Below are 21,591 nucleotides of genomic sequence, written 5' to 3'. Positions count from 1 at the left end.
ACTACTTCTATAAATACCATAAGTGTTAGGATGATGTTTAAAACACTTTGAACTAGTTTTTAAAAAGTGTTAAACAACTCAAGAACAATTACTTATTCATATGGAAAAATACGGTGCTCATGTAATTTGTACACAGGTTCTTTTAAATTTTATTCTAGCAATATCTTAGCAGATATAACAAGGGAATGTCTCCCAGAGGTATGTTTAACACTAACTCACCATACATTAGTTTCCCTTACTGTAATCCCATATTTTAAAAATGAACAAATGAGGGCAGAGACAGAACAAGTGATTAATAAGAAACTAAGTAAAAGTCACATGAAGCAGCTTTGCATTTTCTTTTTTTAAAAAATGCAACTAATTATTTAAAAAGAATAAGTGATTCCTACATTGGCATTTCAGTGGGCCTCTAATTCCTAATTACAATCCCAATTACTGTAGTAATTGGTACAATTTAAGGAGACGCTAATAGGTGAAATGAGTAGTTTGTGCCTACAGTTTTTATGATGCACAAATTCACAAATTTGATAGCACTTAGAAACAGTTTTAATGGGTTTAAAGTTAATTTACATAAATCAATTAAAAGCTTCTGAAGAAAAACACTCAAATTAAACTATTTTCCCCGTCAGTACTACTCAAAGATGTCAGTCGACACGGGTATCAATATCAGCTATGTCATGAAGCTAACTCTGAGTGTAGGGTAAGCCATCCCAACTAGCCCACAAAATGGACTGTGGACTTAGCAAATGCCAATGGCTTAGACATATAAGTAGATAATATTAGCATCTGCCCTATAAAATGATCTTCTCTAATTATCTCAACTCACTGGTAAAGAAACAGTCTCTGCTATGACTATGAAAGCACAAACTATGCTGATGGTTTTACTATGACAAGAGTCTCTCTTTCCTCCAGTGTAATGATCCTTTTGTTATCACACAGTCTACCTACTTTATAAACTGCAGAGAAAAGGGGAAAAGGGAGGAATAGAGAAAGAGAAGGCAAAGGAAAAGAAAAAAGGAAGTAGAGAAGAAAAGGAGATAGAGTTTATTTCTACACATATCGACCAAACTAGAAAACAGGCAATGACTCACACTTGAGATCTCCACTAAATCACCAAAAAAATGCTTTTCAAAATCAGTTCTGGAAAGGTGCCTTTATAGTAAGTCAGCTCTAGAGACCTCATTACTTGGAGCCAGGAGTGTTTCCATGTAGTTAATCTGATAAATGGAATTCATGAGATTGTGAACTACCCTTGACCTTCCCCAACTGGGAGGCAATATGCTAAGGACCATATTTAATTTTTTTTCATTTTCTTAGCAATCCCACAATTTAAACATTATATCCTCAATGTCTCCCAGCAGAGGTCAGTGAGGGTCTTCAAAGGATACCAACATATCAAGTGGTGGAAGTGCACTTACATTTTGGCTATAAGGTACATACTTGACCCACTCACACCATATGTTTTGTTCCTATCTAAATAACATCTCCATGCTGAAAAATTTATTCCAAGTTAGAGGGTTCTAGTTTGTGCAAACTGCTTTGTTTTCAATAACTATGACAAACATTTTATAAAGGTAGTTTATGGAATTAAAAAAGATAATTTTAACATTTTACATTTGGATTAATGGATGGAATAAATTTTGTCTGATCCTCATGACAATTATGTAATGTGATGGGAAAGGTAATTTTCCCATATTACAAATGTAGAAACTCAGTGACTGGGAGATAAGGTTTTCAGATTCATCAAAAATGAAATATAAGATACCCCATTATATATTGATTAAAAATACTTTTTAGTATACTTCCAAAAATTGCATACTTATACTAAAAAATTCTTAGTTGCTTACCTGAAATTCAAATTTAACTGGACAGCCTAAATTTTATCTAGCAACCCTGCATAGAACTGATTTCAGTAAGGCCATAGGCTAAAAGCTCCATGTTCTGATCAAGCCCATCAGCTTGTTACTGCCATTTCCTCATCTGTGTAGATCCGCCCCCATTTCTAAATCAGCTTCCTTGTCATCTGATTGTAACCACAGTTATTTTCTCCATTTCTCACATTATGAGAAAACTGTATTTAGGCAAAAATATTCTCATTAGCATTCACTCTTATGAGAAGGACTATTGTTTGTATTTTCAAAGTACTTGCCATGATATTAGCTGAATGATCACAATAACTATCAGAGGACAATCTGAGGAGTTTTTAGTGTTCATGTTTTCCAACTTTGATGACTAAAGCTCAGGAAAGTGAGGACACTTATAGCCTGAGTTCTAAGTCTTATTATATGAAAATCCAGTTATGTAAAAATCATCTATACCCTATTTTCACTTATAGGTAGTGTAATTAACAATATTTAAAGGGGATTTTTTGACCTTGCTTTCATAGACAGTAATCAGGGATGAGTCACTATACGCTATTAAGCTTGTATCAAAATGGTAAAAAGGAGAGGAGAATGTATGGTCTAATGAGAAATTTTAAAGACAAATTTCATCTTAAAAGTCTTTAAACTACAAAAAAAAAGATTAAATATGTTTAAAACATGCTTTTGCATAAACATATCTTATACACTAAAATCTTCAATTTCCTGACACATATGTCCTCATCTCATTTGACTGCTATACAGTCTGATGATGCCCACATATTTTTTTTTTAAAGATTTATTTATTTATTTGTTTATTTATTTATCTATTTATTTATTTATTTATTTATTTATTTATTTATTTATTTATTTTTACAAGCACTGGGTACAGTCAGGAGTGTGGGAGGGTGAGAGAATTCACCAGAGCCAGAGCGGGGAGCAGAGCAGGCAGAAGGACCGAAGTACACTGCTGAGGGGAGCAGCGGGTGGCAGGAGAGGTCTGCACACCATGTGGGACCCTCCTCCGGTGGCCGGGGAGCAGCCCACATATTTTATTCATTGCTAGTGCCATCTAATTTCTACTGGACCCCTTTTCATTGTTGTAATATTTTACGGTGAATAATGCTATTTGCGAAACATAAGCAAACTTTCTACTTGTTAAAATCAAGGAGAGGGCCTCCCCGGTGGCGCAGCGGTTGAGCGCTCGGTTGCGAACCTGCCCGCGGCCTCTACGGCGCTGGTTCGATCCCCGGCTGCTCCCCGGCCACCAGAGGAGGGTCCCACATGGCGCGCAGACCTCTCCTGCCGCCCGCTGTTCCCCTCAGCAGTGTACTTTGGTCCTTCTGCCTGCTCTGCTCCCCGCTCTGGCTCTGGTGAATTCTCTCACCCTCCCGTGCTTCTGGCTGTACCCAGTGCATGTGTAAACAAAACAAACAAACAAACAAACAAATAAATAAATAAATAAACATGCCTCTATAAAATAAAAAAAAAAAAAATCCAAAATTATAAAAAAAAAAATAAAATCAAGGAGATTTCTCTTATACATTTGTAGCTGGTAAAGCCACATGACCTATCACGTCTCCTATAACTCAGACCATGTCTTCAAGAAACAAAACACATTTTGCTTCTCAGATTGAACTGTAATCAGAAACTGTTTTGCAAAGTCCAAGCCTATCTCACAAGGAATGTTCAAAGCAAGCTCAATGTTCTCCTCTCCCTTAGTGTCTTCCCTCCTCCTTTTTCACAAACTTTGGCCAGCTTGTTTTTGCAAGGTACTCAACGTGTGAACAACAGAAAATAGTTGAAGCAGGTTCTAGAAGATTACCAGGAGTAACCTTATATCATCAAAACCTTCAAATCCCCCGCGGAGCACATGCTAAGCTCCCCCCAAATAAGCATACAACCTAGAAAGAAGCATGAACCACCACATTTGTGCAATTGGAACTCCACACCTCCCCTATCTCACCCAGTCCCGCTTCACTCCACATTTCCTTCATTTATAAAAGCCTCAAACCTCCTAACAGGAAGGGAGGCAGACCACAGCCAGCATTTGCCTCCATACTTGGCCAGACATGTATTGAAGTTCAGTTCCCTACATTGAAAGTCAGAGTGTTTGCAGCAGGCAGAAGGCCCACTTCCGATCCACTAATAAGCTATTCTGAAGAGTGGAAAAGTTGAACATGCCCACAAACATTTCATTTAAAACATTTTCAATAGGTTCTAAGGATGTACAAGATAGAACTTTCATTTTTGTTTTAGTTTTCATTCCCTTCCTGTACAAGAATAAGGGGTATTATAACAGGACTTTATTCATCTTAATTTGGTAAACATATTAATATTCATTGACCATATCATCCCTGAGATGCCCTCAGAATTAATGCAAGCTCATGTATAAGGAAGCTCTATTTTCCTTGAAATTTATTTTTATTGCTTGCCACGCTCATTTTATCAAAGGAGCATCCACTGATTAAAATCATCACCTGTTTTGATACAAATTTCAAATACAGACTTGAAGTCTGAAAGAACTATTCAAATAAGTGCTAAAAATTCTATTCAGTTCTCTAATGTGACTCACAACTTGGTCCAGGCTGAGCACTGGAGTCATCACAATTGTTTCAGGATTCATGAAAACCTCAAGTCATAGGCAAACACCTAACAGCATCTCTCATGCTCACTGAAGCTGGCCTCACACCAAGCATAACCAAACCAGTTGTTTTTCAGATGTTTTGGTTTAAATTGTTTTTTTTTTTTTTTTCCATTAGCGCCACGGAAGGAGGGTTAATATCTCCTTATCAAGTAGTGTGACGAACATCTTCTTACTAGGTAACAGGAAGTAACGGTATGTTCTCAAGGAATATCAGGGCTGGACTTGCAATTTCATTGTCACCTACTGAATCACTAAGCGCTTACCTGGATAGTAACGGGCCAGGCCGGTGGCGCTACCAAATACCTGCCACAACAATGAAGGATCTTCATCTCGATTTCTTTTGAAAACTTCATCTAAGGCACTCGTCCAGTTGAGTTCATTTAACACAATTGTTGCTAATAACAAAAAAGGAAAATTCAATTAATTCAAATGTGTAATTAAAAACTGAATCTGTTCTCACATATTTGCAACATCATGTTATACATTTCCATGTGTTACTACTTACAACTCTAATCCAGTGGCTATCAAAATAGTTTTAGGATATGTAAATGACTGACAAAATATATCAAAAGAAGTTTTAGCTGTGGCATTAGTTCTTTAGACAAATTTTTATTTTTATTTTATTTATTTATACAAGCACTGGGAAAAATCAGAAGTGCAGGAGGGTGAGAGAATTCACCAGAGCCAGAGCAGGGAGCAGAACAGGCAGAAGGACTGAAGTACACTGCTGAGGGGAGCAGCGGGCAGTAGGAGAGGTCTGCGGTGCCATGTGGGACCCTCGCCGGCGGCCAGGGATCGAACTAGTGCTGCAGAGGCTTTGGGCAGATTCGCAGCCCAGCACTCAACCGCTGCGCCACCAGGGGAGGCCCTAGACAAACTTTTATATGACAGTGACCATACTGACAGTTGGGGCTGTGTAATTCTTTGTGGTGGGCACTCTCCTGTGCTCTGGGGAAAGCTCAGCAGCATCTCTGGCCTCTCCCCTCTGGATGGCAATACCTATACCAACTTGTGAAAGCAATACCTTTCCCCACTGTTTCCAGATATTGTCGGATGACACTTGGGGGGAGGCAAACTGCTCCGGATTGAGAACCATGGGACACATAAAACAGGAGATGGCAAAGCTCTCCCAGTGAAGAAAGGCTGAAAACTATTCCTGCACTCAAGGCAGCACTGAAGAAACCTCCAGGGCATGTCAGGGCTAGTCTGATGACGCTACCTCCTGATAGCAGACAAACAATGTGGTCTGTTACCAAAATTAAAAAAAAAAAAATAAATAAACAGTTTGTCATTGATCATAATTTATCAATTGTGTTTACATAAAAGATAAAATACATGGAAATGTAGTGGATATTTTATTATAGTTCTTTTGAACAACATATATTCTTTCTGGTTAGTTTAATTAATTACAGCATGATGCTAATAATGCCCAGGTTGATTTTGATACTATTTATAACTACTGATTGATCTTGGACAGGCATTCATTGAATGAAATACTATTCATTATGATGAAAGAGAAGCAATTATAATGTGAGCTTTATCATGGGTTAAATAGTCTAAGCTTATAATTATGGACCTCCATGATCACAGCATCCTATGTATAACATATTAAATTTTAATTAACTTAGAATATTATTTTTCCTTTATACAAAAGGTAACAGATTATCTCATATCATTTTATTTTTGGGGGGAGGAGGGGAAATCTTTATATATAAACTATGTACAGCACTACCAGTAAATTAGCAAATTGGGCCACTCTGTATTGGAGACTATCACCAAGTCCAAATTGTGCAAATGTGCTTTGGGATAGGACTAAAGATACTTCTGTTCTTTTTCTGTGACCATAGCAAACAAAGGAAACAATTACAATCATAAAAAATCAAGCAGAGGATTTTTTAAAAGGTAAAAGAATAGTGTCCATCAATAAAGATGCACAGCATATGTGTGTGTATTTCAAATTTTATCATTTACCAAAAGAAAAAAAAAAAAAAGGTGAAAACAAGGGGATTGAGAAATTGTTCTGGGACCAGCATCCTAATGCATTTCTCAATTGAAAACTAACAAGATTTCCATCTTTATGGACGTGATTACTTTCAGAAAGATCAGTTGTGTGCGTGTGAATATTCATGAGCTGGGTCAGATCCATAGTGCATCTGAGACACTAGTGAATTCATATTCAAAAGCATGATCCAATGAACACTAATAAGTGGCCAGGTATATGAAAATTTATATTCACATAGATAACCTGAACTAATACTCACTATTCATGAATATTTATAGTAATATACAAAGCATCAGAGAAAAAGAATATCTTACTTTTCTTTAAACCTTCATGAATTTTACAGCAATAGTCTACTGAACAAATAATCATGTTTATTTATGATCCAGATAGACTTTATTAATGCCCAATCTATTCTAACTATCTTTTTAATTTCCTTGACTCTTTATTAAGCAATAACAGGTTTCTAATTATTTTTATTAAAGTTTTATTTGTTTTCAAGGATGCCAAATTTTTCCTAGTTTAATTTGATAGTTCAACAACTAGTATTAGGTTTTGATGCACTAAAAGTGAATTATACTTTTATATACTGGGATAGAAAGTCAAATTTGAAATCTATCATCATGGTACTAAGTTTTAATATTTCCAATTTAAACATTTGAAAAATCTTTTTCACAAAACACTTTAATAAAGAAATCTTCAAAATGTTTTTTCTCCAAATTAGTTTCTCTACAAATGACAGAAGTATATTTACAAATGACCTGACTTTATATTTAGTCAGAATGAAAGTTTATAAACTAATGACAGTGTAGAGCAAGTGTGAGGGATCAGATACTTCCATTTGAGGCTGTATAGATATAAACATTTGGGGGCACAAATATTGTTTTATTAGTCACAATCTTTATTTACATGTCCAGAGGCAGACATCTGCTTAAACAATTCAAAGAATCCGCAATGGGAGTGTAAGAGTTGTGCAACTTCTTGAGACGACAATTTGGCTGCACCTTTCTTTCAAAAGGCACACAGTCTTTAACCCAACAATTCTATTTCAAGGGATTTGTACTAGAGAGTATGAATCACCAGTCCTTAATCACAGAATTTTAGAGCAAGACTCATTCATTACATTTTATCATTCAAATTCCTTAAAACAAAAGACCTTAAAAGTAAAATATATTGCTGCACTAGGATAACTTCTCAAATTACATGACAACAGTTAAAAGTATAAAATATGTGAAGCATCTAAGCAAGCAAACAAGTATGAATATTTGAGATTGTTTATGATTTTAGGATATGTTTTTCAGGTTACATGATGAATTACATTTGACTAAAATGTATGTTAGCTGGTATCCTGAAATAAGCAGACTTGTATCCTCCTAACCATATAAAGTTAAATAGTTCCACAGAATTACTAATATGTCCAAATATTTCTCCATTTCTATACTTTCAGCAAAACTTAGGCTAAACAATAATGAAATAGCTGGGTAATCTACAGAATTCTGGTCGAATAAAACTAATGCAGAATATCAACTGTGCTATAACAAGTTTGTCTCATTCCCTGCATCTGGCTTCTTCATGAACTACTTTCATTACATTTACATACATGCATATGTTTTCATTTTCTCACTCATGTTTGAAAGTGCAAACAGAGTTTATTTAACAGAATGTTTTAAAGTAACTATTCTGGCTACCACTGAGTAAAAAAGCAAGGTGCATTAAAATAGTTAAAAGTTATTATTAGGAGATCTTTAGTTCTGTATTAAAAAGAGTTTATGTAGTTATGCTAGTGTCTTCCTCTTCGCCCAGCAAGTATTTTTAGTCTCTCCTATTTTTCTGATACCATGATACTTTTATATAAAAGGTATGAAACATGATCTCTGCAAGATGAAAAAAAAAATTCCTTAGAAAATTACTTATTTTCAGTAATATTATTGATGATGAAACTGTATTGTTCATTTGCAAAGACACACAAAAATAATTGTGACATTCTTATTCTTAAATTCACCAGATTATAAATTTCTATTTGTATTTATATAATATACTTTTTCAAAGTGCAATTATTTTTATTTAAGTCAAAATATTCAATTGAATAGCCAGAGAAAGAAATCAAAAATCAAAGGATTTAACTGCAGAAATAATGATATAAATCAATAACCAAGTAACATTTCATATAAGAATTCCAGAACAAGTTGTCTTTTTCAAGAGAACTTGAAATATTTTTTGGCCATCAAAACAACTTTATTTTTCATTTGGAAAGCTATATTTAAAAACATGGATAGCAATTTTCTGACTTGTCTAGCAGCAATATTTAAATTTATCTTGAGTTTCATAGTCTCAATTTTTATAGTATGTGTATTGCATTATTTTATACATTGTTTATTATAGTAACTGATACCATCCTTTCTCTACCCTCCCCCACCCAAATTATGAGGTTTTACATTCACACAAACTTCTAATTTTTGGTTTAAATGGAGTTCAAAAGCTCACGAGTGGCCTATTTTCCCGTAGAAGACTGGTCAATGGCAATCTATCCCTGGATCCTACTATCAGTTGCTAACAAACTTAGTTAAGTATCTTCTAGCCACTTTAAGAGAAAATTTAGTACTCATTTTCTGTCAACTATTAAGAAATGATCTTTCTCTTCCCTAGAAAATTAGACTTTGCAAAACTAAGTCTTTTGTACAAGTCCAAGGTTAAGCCTATTAAAAGCAGTGAATGCTAGAAAAGCAAACCTTGACTTCTGGGCCTCTGCTTTTAATGGTATAACAGGATTTCACTGATAATTGATTCAGAACGCCAGGCAGACATCTCTATTCTTCCTATATTTGGCTCTAAAAAAACGTGGCCTTGGTGTTCTGAGTGTCTCTCTTCTTAGAGTACTCTATTGTTCAATATGGCTTCTCAAGGCAAGAAAGAAAATCTAATTTGTAACAGCACAAAAGAAGCACATTCTATTTGCTGCTAATTCTAAATTACGTGACATATCCATAACTTGTTTGTGACATGGAATACAGAATCACTGACAAGTTCTGAATCCAATTTTCTTCTGCAAACTTCAACCCATAGAGTATTACACTGTTGCTCCCTTTTAAGCTGAATACATTTTACTGACTTATTTAAGGTTCAGGGCCTCACCCCATGCCTTGAAGTTACTGTATGACTAACTGAAAAACCCTAAGGTAATTTACAATATCCAAAAGTCACATTTGTAGCTTTCAAATGTGGCAAATATAGGCTAGGGAAAAAATGATTGACATAAACTATAAAATAACTTTGATGAGTCTGTACTGAAAATACTTTTTATAAAACATAAAATAGCTTTGACATCTCTTGGTAAAACCTGTAGATAAATATTAAATCTGTGGAAAGGAACAGATACTAACAATTATTTTTAATAATACCAAATATGATGCAAATAAGAAAACTGGCAAAAATGTTTACTATCATATTTATATTGAACTAATTTACCATTTGTTAATTATAGCTTTAAATTGAGATACAATGAGCCTATATTATTTAAACTGATGCCACTAGTAATAATATACTCAGTAATATTTATTAAGCACTTGCTGTGTGCTAGCAAGTATGTTAACATTTTTCTATACATTATTGCATTTAACTTTTATAATGACACTTTGAGCAAGATACTATTAATAATATTTACTTTATTAGAAGACAAAAAATAAAACCTAGATAGGGAATGCAATTTGCCAAAAATCACACAGTGAGAAATGTAGAGACAGAACTTAACTGTAGGAATTCAAAATGTGTACTCTTTGTGAGCTATTTATTGCTAATCTTTCTCTATTGATATAATGCTGATTATCTAGAATTTTAAAATATGAAAAAAATCATCTGTGCCTTTCCAGCACAGTGTTCTCCAATTTAGGGACTTTTTGATCATCGTGACTGATGGGAGATTATTGGCATTTAGTGGATAGAAACCAGGGATACTCTTAACCATCCTGTGGTGCTCAGCACAGCTCCACAACAAAGAGTTAACCACCTGGCCAAATAGGATACAGTATCCACGTTTAGAGGCCTCACTCAAGTGCAACTAACTACAAGCACACCATGATTAAATCACTTTGTGAAAGGAGAAATTCCCAATGAATAGCATTGACAAAAAACAATAATAAAACTTCCTCAAAGTAAACGCTGACATATTCTTAAACAAGTATTATTGCATGATATTAAATTATATCACTATTTCCGGTTGCATTTTGACACCCCTTGGGTTAGACACATTTTCATTTTAGTCCTAGAAACTAACACAATATTCTTGTACCTGAATAACGTTTTCAAAACCACCTTTTTAGTGTTCTCTGACTACTGTTGGCCATTTACAGATTATTAGAATAGTCACAGAATGTTGCTGTTTTTTTTAAATAACTCAATTGTGATGATTATAAACTTATTTTATCTACATTGCAAATACTCATTCTATCCTATATTATAGAAAGTAGTCATTAGAGTAACATTGAAAAGATGAGCTCAGCCAGATGTCACTAGTTTTATTCCTCACCGTTAGTCTCTAAAAAGAAAAATGTTAATAAGGAGAAATTCACTGATCCAATTAAGGGCACAGACAAAAGGAATCCACTTTACGGACTAGATAGTGTGCATAAATATTAAAATGAATGAATTTTTTCAGTGGATTTGGCTAATAGAATCTCATCTAATCCCAGTATAAATGAAAGATTAATAAGGTGCAGGGAGATAGAAGACCAAATCTAATATCTCTAATCGCATGTCAGGCACCAGAATCCACCTGCCACTGAGGATTCCAAGAGCAGAGGCCTCCAAGGCTTGCATGGCCCCTGATGAGGAGATGAGCCTTATTCCTAGTTAATTTGGTACAAATATTAAAAGGTCCTTGTCCTTGTCAATTTTCTAAAGGCCCTGTTCCTGAGATTTCTGGCCTTGCTCCCCATCTCTTTAGTTTCCTGTAGATTGAGCACCTGGCTAATGTCCAGAACACAGCTGTTACGCTTTAATGAAATCTGCAGATTGTGGAGCACGTAGGAGGCACTCAGAAAAAAATCTACTTCATTATGAAAGAAAATAAGAATAATGCAAGAGGGAATAGAAGACACCAGGATCTAAAATCATGTTTATTAATTGAAGGATTCTAATGTCACTTTCGATAAAATGATAATTATCTTTAAGATTTTTTTTTTTTTTGGAGGAACCAAAGATTTTGATTAAGAAGTATCATAAGGCTAGGAAGCAAGGTAAAAACTTTGTTTTATCCTTCGACCACTCTAATTTTTTGTTGCTAATATTATCAAAACAAAATTAATGATTAGTAACTGTGATAGCGAAGGGTCTTATTACTGGCACAACATGCCACCTAAAACTATTTCATCTCCTGTACTCCTATTACACTTTTCAACTAAAAAATGAACATAAATATTAGAAGGATCCTAGATAACATTCAGGGAATGTCAAACAAGCCTCTGAATGAAAGGAAATCAATGCACCTGACTTCTAGTCTAGTCATTTACTTAGCTGGTTAACAGTCATGTGCACATCTTGTGAGATGGCTTACACAGACCAATGCATTCTACATATCAGCCTATCATTTTAGTCTTGTACATTATTTTCTTTTATTTGAACAGTAACATTTATAAACAGGAATTAGAATGTAATTCTCTGTGTTTATTTTATAATTAAGCAGCATTCCCTTTCTGTCTGCCACCTAATTTCAAAATTCTCACAACATGAGGCTCTTCATTGGAATTTGGTAGTTTTAAAATTATGATTTGATTTTTAGGAATAGTGCATGATTTGTAAATACAAATCAGGAGGTTTAGTATAATCATCTAAAGAAGTTAATACAATTTCTTCCATCAATATTATTTCACAGTCATTTCTCATTAAAAAAATGACAATTAAAATTATAAAACAATCACTTCTATACATTGGAGTATTTCAATAAACACAGAGCCTGCCAAAGTTTGAACAAATGAAAATAGCTTTAAATGCCTTAAACACTTTTATTTTAAAGTTTTAAAAGGGAAAAAATGTGTTTTTTTAATTCAACTACAAGAACATAGAAGTTGAAAGCCATGTAAGAATGAATACAGAAATAAGACCAAAGTTAAAGGACTCCAAATTGAAGGGTTTTAAATACATACTATAAATTGTTTTTCCAGTGATGCCTTTTCTTTGAGGAATTTATAAATTGATTATGTGAATGTATGTGGTATGAACAAAAACTATTCCTGCTGACTGGCATTACACTCACAGCTGTGTGTCCTTCACTTGACCTTGGGGAAGTGCTTCACCCTATGTCTCATGCTCCATCCCTGCACAGTGGAGATGGTGACAGAATCTGCGTCACAGAGCAATCTGGAAAATGACATGTGCTTAAGCACTGCTTGTCACTTAGTAACCACACAACCAATGTTATCTGCAGAATCATCATTTTTATTTTATTTATCTCTTAATAGTCAGCATTTAGAAGACGATAAACACCTTGATGGAGCAATTTTGATCAAGTTGCTAAAATGCTAGGGTAAGTGATTAAAACTTAGAATTCTTTCCTCAAGGAAACTGTACACTCACCTCTTCCCTAAGTTCATGTCCAATAGCACAACTTAATTTTTTGTTATGTATCTCATGAAGAAAATAGTGGGTAACCTTTCCAATTCATTTACTCTGTTATAAGAGGTGAAACTGAAAAAAAAAAAAAAACTCTAATGATAGAAATATATATATATATATAAGAACATATATTTTTATATATTCTAAGGGCTCCTAGAATCAAATTACATTGGAAAATGCGCCTCTGAGTATAGTGTAGACACACCAAAGTTTTGGTGAAAAATTAAATTACCTAAGATATAATATGCTTATCAGACACCAAACACAAAAAAACTTATTAGACACCAAACAACAAAAAACTCCAGTTGAAAATTACAGGCAAAATTAGATAAAGGAAATCTCTTGCCTTTGCTCTGAAGACTGCCTAAATACATGGGGGTTTAGTCTTCATATAGACCTGGACTGTGGAATTCAGAAAGAAGCATCAGAAAGTACCGGAGCTGACTAACAAGTTATGGTTGAAGGAAAAACTCTTGTCTCGGGGACAAGAGTGATCCTGTCCATGATATACACACTGCTTGGTTTGTGTGAACCTGTTTTAGGACAAAGTTGCCTGGTGACTTCAAAATAGGAAGATCAGATACAGTCAAACACAAAGTACATATTAGTTGGCCATAATCAAGAGAACAATCCATTGGCTTAAATATCATGCACACCTCAGAGTGAAACAAAACCAAAAAAAAAAAAAAAAAATAACAAAACTGTATATTTTTTTCTTTTGAGTCATTACTGGGAAACTGAAGTACAGATTATTGCTGATGAGGAATGAATTGTAAATCCTTTCTAAGAAAACGTGAGGTTGAGTCTTCACTCAGAAGTCATTGTTGAATAAGACTGAAAGTAAGCTGGTAGGGATGGCAAAAATAAGGTAGCAAGCTAGTACAGTCAGGCTGGGGAGGAACAGCTGAGTTAAAAAATGCAGTGTGTGGTGGGGGGGGTGTGCTGCAGGTTGGGGAAAAATTATCTATAGACTATAGTGACAGGTTTCTGGGTTAAACCTGGCTCAAATTATTAACAAAGATAGGGAGACTGGAGGAGAGGTGTATTTGAGGACAACAATGAAGAATTCAATTTTGAACATAATGTAAGGTGCCTGGAGATACCCCTTATAAAGGGTTATATAAAAGACAAAGAACTGAATCTACAGCTTAGCCATCAAGTCTGTAGGCAGAATCATAGTTGGAGTCATTGTTTCAGTGATAGAGCTATTGATTTGAATGAAAGTACCACTTATTGATACCATTAAGTTTCAGGACACCTTAATGGAAGAAGTTTTACTTCTCAGAGAGGTGGCCAAAGGAAACAATGTGAACCAAACACTCGCAAACAACATCTTTTCCATAAAAAGGAATCAGCGTCTAGTGTGCTTTACTATGGATTGTTTTCATTTAATGAAACAGTAAAGTGTGCTTTTCAAATGATTTTCACATCTGCATTAAAATAAATGTACTGAGTACAAATTCCATGTCTCTATGCATGATTCACCATTCATCGTGAAGAATATAAAAAGATAGTGAAACCAATAAAAACCCATTATCATCTAATGTATTTTTTTTTTTGAATTCTGCTTTTTAAAAATAGTTATTGACTTAAATCAAGTACCCAGGGATACAATGCCTGCATCTCTTGTATGAAGAGCACTTTAACTAATGCTTGCTGTGCACTTGGAGAATAAGCAATTTCCCTTCTGCCTGTTAGAATGATGAAGTAATCTACTGTGCCTTTACACTTACAGAGAGCCTCAAGAGACTGAGGCTTGATGATTACACGGTCTTACAAGATCATAAAGTTCTACCACAGGAGTCATCTATGTATTAGAAACACACTTCAAACTGCTGAACACACTCTCCTCCACATCACTGTGTGGCTCCCTTCTGCAATTCATTTGCACCTTTGCTCTCAGAAATGATTTAAACCTCTACAAGAAACTCTGAATGCACTCATTCCAACCACCCTTGTTCATCAGAAGATGAGGGTGACAAGATTTAATTATTTAGAAATAGCTCAAGTATTTCTAAAAGGGAAACATCAGTCTTTCAATAAAACTTAATATCAGAAGGTAACATACAGATGAAGACTTTTTAAATCTATTATTTCAAAGACCATAACATTAAGCAGATGTGAAGTTATAAAAACATTTTTAGCTACCGTTCTCGAATATAAACATTGATGGTTTATTGCAAAGAATTTTACCATTCTTACCAAAATGGTTTTTTGGAGGGGGCCATTAATCTAAAATTTGCTTTTAAAAGAAGTCTGTACTTGCCTGTCACTTTGTTTTCTACATCAAACTGATGGAAGCCAAGATCTTTTATGTTTATCATTTTCTCTGGCCTTGCAAATAAATCTGAACTAAAGCCTTTTCATTTTTTTGATTCAACTGAAGTTCTTTTATATTTATTCCACTAAAGTATCACTCTTCCATTTTCTTGTCCTTTCCCCTGCTACTCCTAAACATGTTATCTCCAGCATCTTTCATTTTAAACCAAAAGCCTATGTATTTTATTGTTCTTTACCTTGTTTTTGTATATTTTCTATTTTTTTAAACTACACACACTTAAATAAAGGAGCAAGACCTTCACAGACAAGAAAATAGAGGGGGTGTGCACACATGCTTGTGCACAGCAGCCTATTATTCTATCCTCTGTTTAAACTCTATAGCCTTATAATATGCACAATCAATATCACTTAGTGAATTCATTTCAAAAGCATTTAGTTATTATAGCCCCTCTAAACACTGCCAAAACTTCACATAATTATTTTCTTGGGAGGACAGAAAAACAATTTTTTATGCTTTTTGAAATCTAAATATAATGAGATTGAGCTCAGTTTTTCTTTGTACATTCTCAAAGAGGCTTCTCCTGAACACAAATGGATTCTCTCAGTCCCAAGACTAAGTGCAGTGATCTTTTCTATCACTCAGTATGATCTTATGAATCATTTCATAGGAAATTTACTTTTTAAACCAAATTTAAAAAATTAATCCTATTGTCTAGAATTTAGCATCTTTTATTAAAGTTCATAAATCTTTCACAGGTTGTGTTAGATATCTTTGGAGCATAAAAACATATACATTACAATGAAAACTTCCCTGAAACACAGGGATATTATTTGTCATGCTCACTTGTAAACAATTCTATTTCTTAGTTCAGAAAAAGCTAAAGTCTATGCTATCAACACATTACAGACTATGGAATTTTTTTTTTCCAGTTTAAGATTTTTTTATCTGAAATTTTAATCAAAGCAAAGGTTACTAGAAAAATCTTTACACTTGAAGGATACATATGAAATGTGTAAGTATGTGGACTAATACAAAGTAAAATGCGGATTGAGCAGGAGATTTGAAATGGTATTGTACGTATTTTAATTTTCAGAATGTTTCAAACAAAGGTGTTTGTTTCAAACTATTCTTTTTATTTGGGTCAAGATTTATGTCTTGCATGTTTTCAGATTTTTCTGAAAAAAAAATGTTTTAGTGTTATTTTCTAAATAAAACATGTAATTAAAAGTTTTTGAAATAGACAATTTGTAATTATGACATTAAAATGTATGAATCATAGTTAAGGCCATGGATTGGTGGATAAATATTTTGAAATAAAGTTGAATTAAAAAATTTGGTAATATTTTGGGCCACCAGAAGAGGGTCCCATATGGTGTACAGACCTCTCCTGCTGCCCGCTGCTCCCCTCAGCAGTGTACTTCGGTCCTTCTGCCTGCTCTGCTCCCCACTCTGGCTCTGGTGAATTCTCTCACCAGCCCGCGCTTCTGACTATACCCAGTGCTTGTATGTATGTATGTATGTATAAATAAATAAATCTTTTAAAAAAATTGGTAATATTTTACTTGAAATCCATATTAAAAACAATGTGCATATATAAATACACATATACGTGTATATAAACATATATGCATGTATATAAATGGGTGTGTGTATATAGCTCCCAAACAAATGTAGATACAGACATAATAAATGTGCATTATTATATAATAGACTCTTATCCTGGTGGATTTTTATACACATAAGGTTGTATAAATGGATTAAATTTGAAGTAACAATACACTAACAAAAGATGAAAGTCTAAAGGAGAAATCAACTATGCACATAAGCCACAAAATTTGAAGTTTTAATTATGTTTTGGGAAAAACAAAATTCTCACTTTTCATTGTACCAAAATCCCCTCTATCTTTATATAGAAGATTTGAACTAAGTATGGCCAAAATCTTAGGCAGGCAAATGGGAAACAACAACAACAACAACAACAAATCACACATAAACTTCAGCATAATTTACCCAAAAATTCAACAAATGAACACCAGTCAAATGTCAAATGAGAGATGGAACTAAAAGTTTTAAAATAAAACTTCTAAAGAATACACTTTACTATTAATTTGAAAATAAGCCATGTAATATTCATAGTGGATCCATTGATAGACTGTCATTTTTTCAATTTCTACTAAAACGTTATCCTTTGTTTTAAGAACAGAGGGTGTAGCATACCCTAGTTACAGTCATGGTTTATAATATGTCATATGGACAACTGGAGAGCAAAAATAAAATATTTTACTGACAACTTAGATCAATTGATCGATCAATTTGATAATCTTTAGAATCAGGTTCAATTCAAATCTCAATTTTAAAATGGCCTCTAGTTCAGTGATTGCATGGTACATGTTAGCTCAACCATATTTTATCATAAATTGTGTTGCTTAATTATAGTGGAAAGAGTAGTTAACCTCACATAATATGGTTAATGTGTTAATTTTGAACAATGTAAAGTGAGCTGATAAATTGAAGGCAACATCATTTCAACTTCCAAGATTTATGTATTTTTATAACACTGTGTTTTTACTGTTGACTTGGCAATAAACTAAATATGCAGATTTAAAACTGTAAGAGCTTAAGATCATTATATCATACAACATCCTGAGAGTGAACTACAGGTTTTGTTTCCCTTAATCTATCAGTTTTAAAAACTAGATGAAGGAGGAGAAACGAGAATGAAATGCAGAATAAGAGAATGAAAGTGACATTGTGTATTTGTAGATAAAAGAAATTTTTTTGGTGTGGTCTTTAATACTGACTAAAAATTAGGTTTTTGAATTAATATAGGAGATAAAACTTTCAGGTTCAGATTTTCATTTTAAGATTTTGGAAAAAAAAAAATCAGGATGCTGAAGAAGGCAGATTAGTCAGTCATTTTTTAAACAGAATGATGACCCAAAGTTTAGGAAGATTAGTTAGGCAGAACCTCAGAATACTTTGTGTGAGAATAGTGTGTGTGTTTCTATGCTTTCTGTAAGTATGATGTGTATATGATTTCAGTGGTTAAACAGTTTTTCTTTCTCATACTACCCATCACTTATTATTTATGGAATCCAGGTGTAAAAGAAAGGTGGTGTACATCTTTACAGACACATCACCCAAAGCAGTGATAGTGAAGGCGAAGATAAACAGCTGGGACTACATCAAATTAAAGAGCTTCTGCACAGCAAAAGAGACAATAACAAAAACAAAGAGAAACCCCACCAACTGGGAGAACATTTTTGCACCCAACACTAATGATAAAGGACTGATCACAAAAATCTGCAAAGAGCTGATGAGACTCAACAACAACAAAGAAAATAATCCAGTCAAAAAATGGGCAGAAGAGCTAAAAAGAAACTTCTCTGAAGAGGAAATGCAAATGGCCAACAGGCATATGAAAAAATGTTCAACATCACTTGTCATCAGGGAAATGCAAATCAAAACTACCATGAGATACCATCTTACACCAGTGAGAATGGCACATATTAAAAAAACTAGCAACAACAAATGTTGGCGAGGGTGTGGAGAAAAAGGAACTCTTCTGCACTGTTGGTGGGAGTGCAAACTGGTCCAACCACTGTGGAAAGCTGTGTGGAGATTTCTGGACCTACTAAACATAGAGCTTCCATATGATCCAGCAATTCCACTCCTAGGTATTTACCCAAAGGACACAGAAACATCAATTCCAAAGAACACCTGCACCCCTATGTTTATAGCAGCGCTGTTTACAATAGCTAAGCTTTGGAAACAACCCAAATGCCCAAAAATAGATGACTGGATCAAGAAGATGTGGTACATATATACCATGGAATATTACTCAGCATTCAAAAAAGATAAACACATGCAATTTGCAGCAACATGGATGGCGCTGGAAGGGATCATGCTCAGCGAAATAAGCCAAAAAGAAAAAGAAAAATACCGGATGGTCTCACTCATAGCAGGAATCTAGAAAACTTAAATAAGGGACCAGGAAAATGAATAACTATAAGAAAGTGAAAATCAAAATCAACAAAAAACTATGAACCAGAGACACTTTTAAGGGGGCAGGGGCGGGAGGGGAGGGATTGGGGTCAGAATGGGGGCGCTGCAATTGTATGGGGAATATAACAATAAAATTTATTATCTAATAAAAAAAAAAAAAAAGAAAGGTGGTGTAGACGCATCAATCCAACTACCTACAATGAGGGAGGTTCCACCTGTCTGGTTCCAACTATTTGGTCATAGAGCCAATTTATAGGAGTATCCTGGAGATTTATTCTTTATATGAAAGTAGCCTAACTCACTGTCTGTGTATTCCCTGACTACATTGGGAGGTTACCAAGAAAGAACAGAAACAACAGGCAAGGATATCAATGGGACATTTCTTCCTCATGTTTCAGTTTGAGTGAGTTAAGGTAACAAAGGCTACTGCCATTTGCAGGAAACAAGTAGAAGCAAAAAGTTGTTACACAAAAATGAAATAACTAGTAAAGCCTATGGTATAATCTTTACAATGCTATATACCCTTAAGCAGTGTTCCTGAAAAGTGCCATATATTAATAACTTGTAAATTCTGCAATTCTAAATATGGATATGACTAGATTTGATCTAATGGCAATAAATATTGACTAAATCCAATCTCAATATTTGCACAGTTCATTGTTCCATAATTTTCAAATCTGATTTTGAACATTAAAACAAAGTAGTCTTGACATCTTTAGTCCATTTAAAAACTTTTTAACAGGATTTTAAAACTATCTTCTACATTTCTCTTCATCTCTAGAGAAATCTGTAAAATTTCCATGAAACAAAATGCCAAATGATTAAAAATTCTCATCTTAAATTCCAGATTTCCATTCTTTCTCCAATTGTCAATCCCTTTTTAATTTGCTGTGAACAGTACTGTCAGTCTGTTTTGAAAGCTATTCTAATTTAAGATTTCATTATCTCTCTTCTTCAACCTTTGAAGGGTCTGTCACTTGAAATACCCAACATAAAAAGCTACCCTGGTACACTTCTGATTTCCAGTTATCAATTTCCAGAGGCACTGAATTGTGTACACATCTTTTGTTTTTTTTTTAATGTCTTCCCTCTATGTTCTCTTTAATTTGATAGAATGAGTAAACATTCTTATATGTCAACCCCACTCTTAGAGTCAAAAATACTAAATAAGTGGACCATTAACAAATCGTTGAAAATTGCTGTTCAGAAAGACTAAATATATTTACAATATATTTTCTTTATAGCACAATTCTTAATAAAATGTAAAAGTGAATAAAATCTAGGAAATATAATAAATATGTGGTATAATATATGAAATCCCCTTTACAACAGGCATTGAGAAATGGTTATCAGCTCCAAGAAATCATGGCAAGATCTGTGGTATTTCCTGGTGAGTTATGTATATGGTGGCAGAATTCTGGGATTTAAGTGTTCTATATATGGGAGTTATCTTTATTCATGAGAAGTACAAGTCCAATACCCAGATTCACTGTGTCAACATGTATTCTTACCTCACTTAAAAATCTTTCAAAAAAATTTTTATTTATTCCTTATATATTTGGGCAAATATGCAATAGTATAATCTTGAGAATGAAACATAGTACAAGACATGTGCAGCAAAACATTGAGTCACATAATATTTTGCCCCTAAGTTTGGCTAACTTGTAGCCCCTCCCAAGGCTGCTGTGAAGCATGTAGGATGCCACATGCAAGCATGTAGTATGCCACAATCTCCTATAGTATAGCAGGTGATTCTGGGAGGCAAATTCAGAATACAACCCAGGACCATAGAAACAACTACCTATAAATTTTTACATAGTATAGGGATGTGTGTCTGCTAGGTCAAACTAATTATGGAAAAGAATCCTGCAAAAAAATCTCTAAGTAACGAAGGCAAATTTGGGAAGGGCGGAGCAACATGGCGGCGAGGAGACGCTGCGAGTAAGATCTCCCATTAAAAAAAGTGAATAGGGAGGAAAAGCGGCAGGTCCCAGTGAGAAGTGGGACACAGAAGATAAACGGGTGATGCCAGCGAACTGCCCGAAGAAGAAAGTGGCCATAAAAGAGGACTAGAAGGGAGGGAAGCGCAGAACCCTGCTCCCCTCCCCCGCCCAAAGAGGCGGCACTCTCCGACCCGCAGAGAGGAGGAAACAACAAACCAAAACGGCCCACAAGAACAAACGACTCAGCAAGC

At 34.4% G+C, this 21,591-nt stretch overlaps 1 protein-coding gene across 4 annotated transcripts in view; it reads right to left on the bottom strand.

The window, feature by feature from the left end:
* CACNA2D1 (calcium voltage-gated channel auxiliary subunit alpha2delta 1) overlaps positions 1-21,591 on the bottom strand; it is a 415,589-nt gene that overhangs the window by 114,796 nt on the left and 279,202 nt on the right. For all 4 annotated transcript variants that reach the window (XM_054692495.1, XM_054692492.1, XM_054692493.1 and 1 more), the window contains exon 7: positions 4,770-4,901. In XM_054692495.1, the coding sequence (XP_054548470.1) occupies positions 4,770-4,901 (132 nt within the window). The remainder of the gene's footprint in view (positions 1-4,769; positions 4,902-21,591) is intronic.

The sequence above is a fragment of the Talpa occidentalis genome, unplaced genomic scaffold (genome assembly GCF_014898055.3).
Source record: "Talpa occidentalis isolate TD23 unplaced genomic scaffold, MPIMG_talOcc4v2.1, whole genome shotgun sequence".
Lineage (NCBI taxonomy): Eukaryota > Metazoa > Chordata > Mammalia > Eulipotyphla > Talpidae > Talpa > Talpa occidentalis.
The sequence above is the reverse complement of the archived record's forward strand: the minus strand, read 5'-3'. Positions and strand labels throughout refer to the sequence as shown.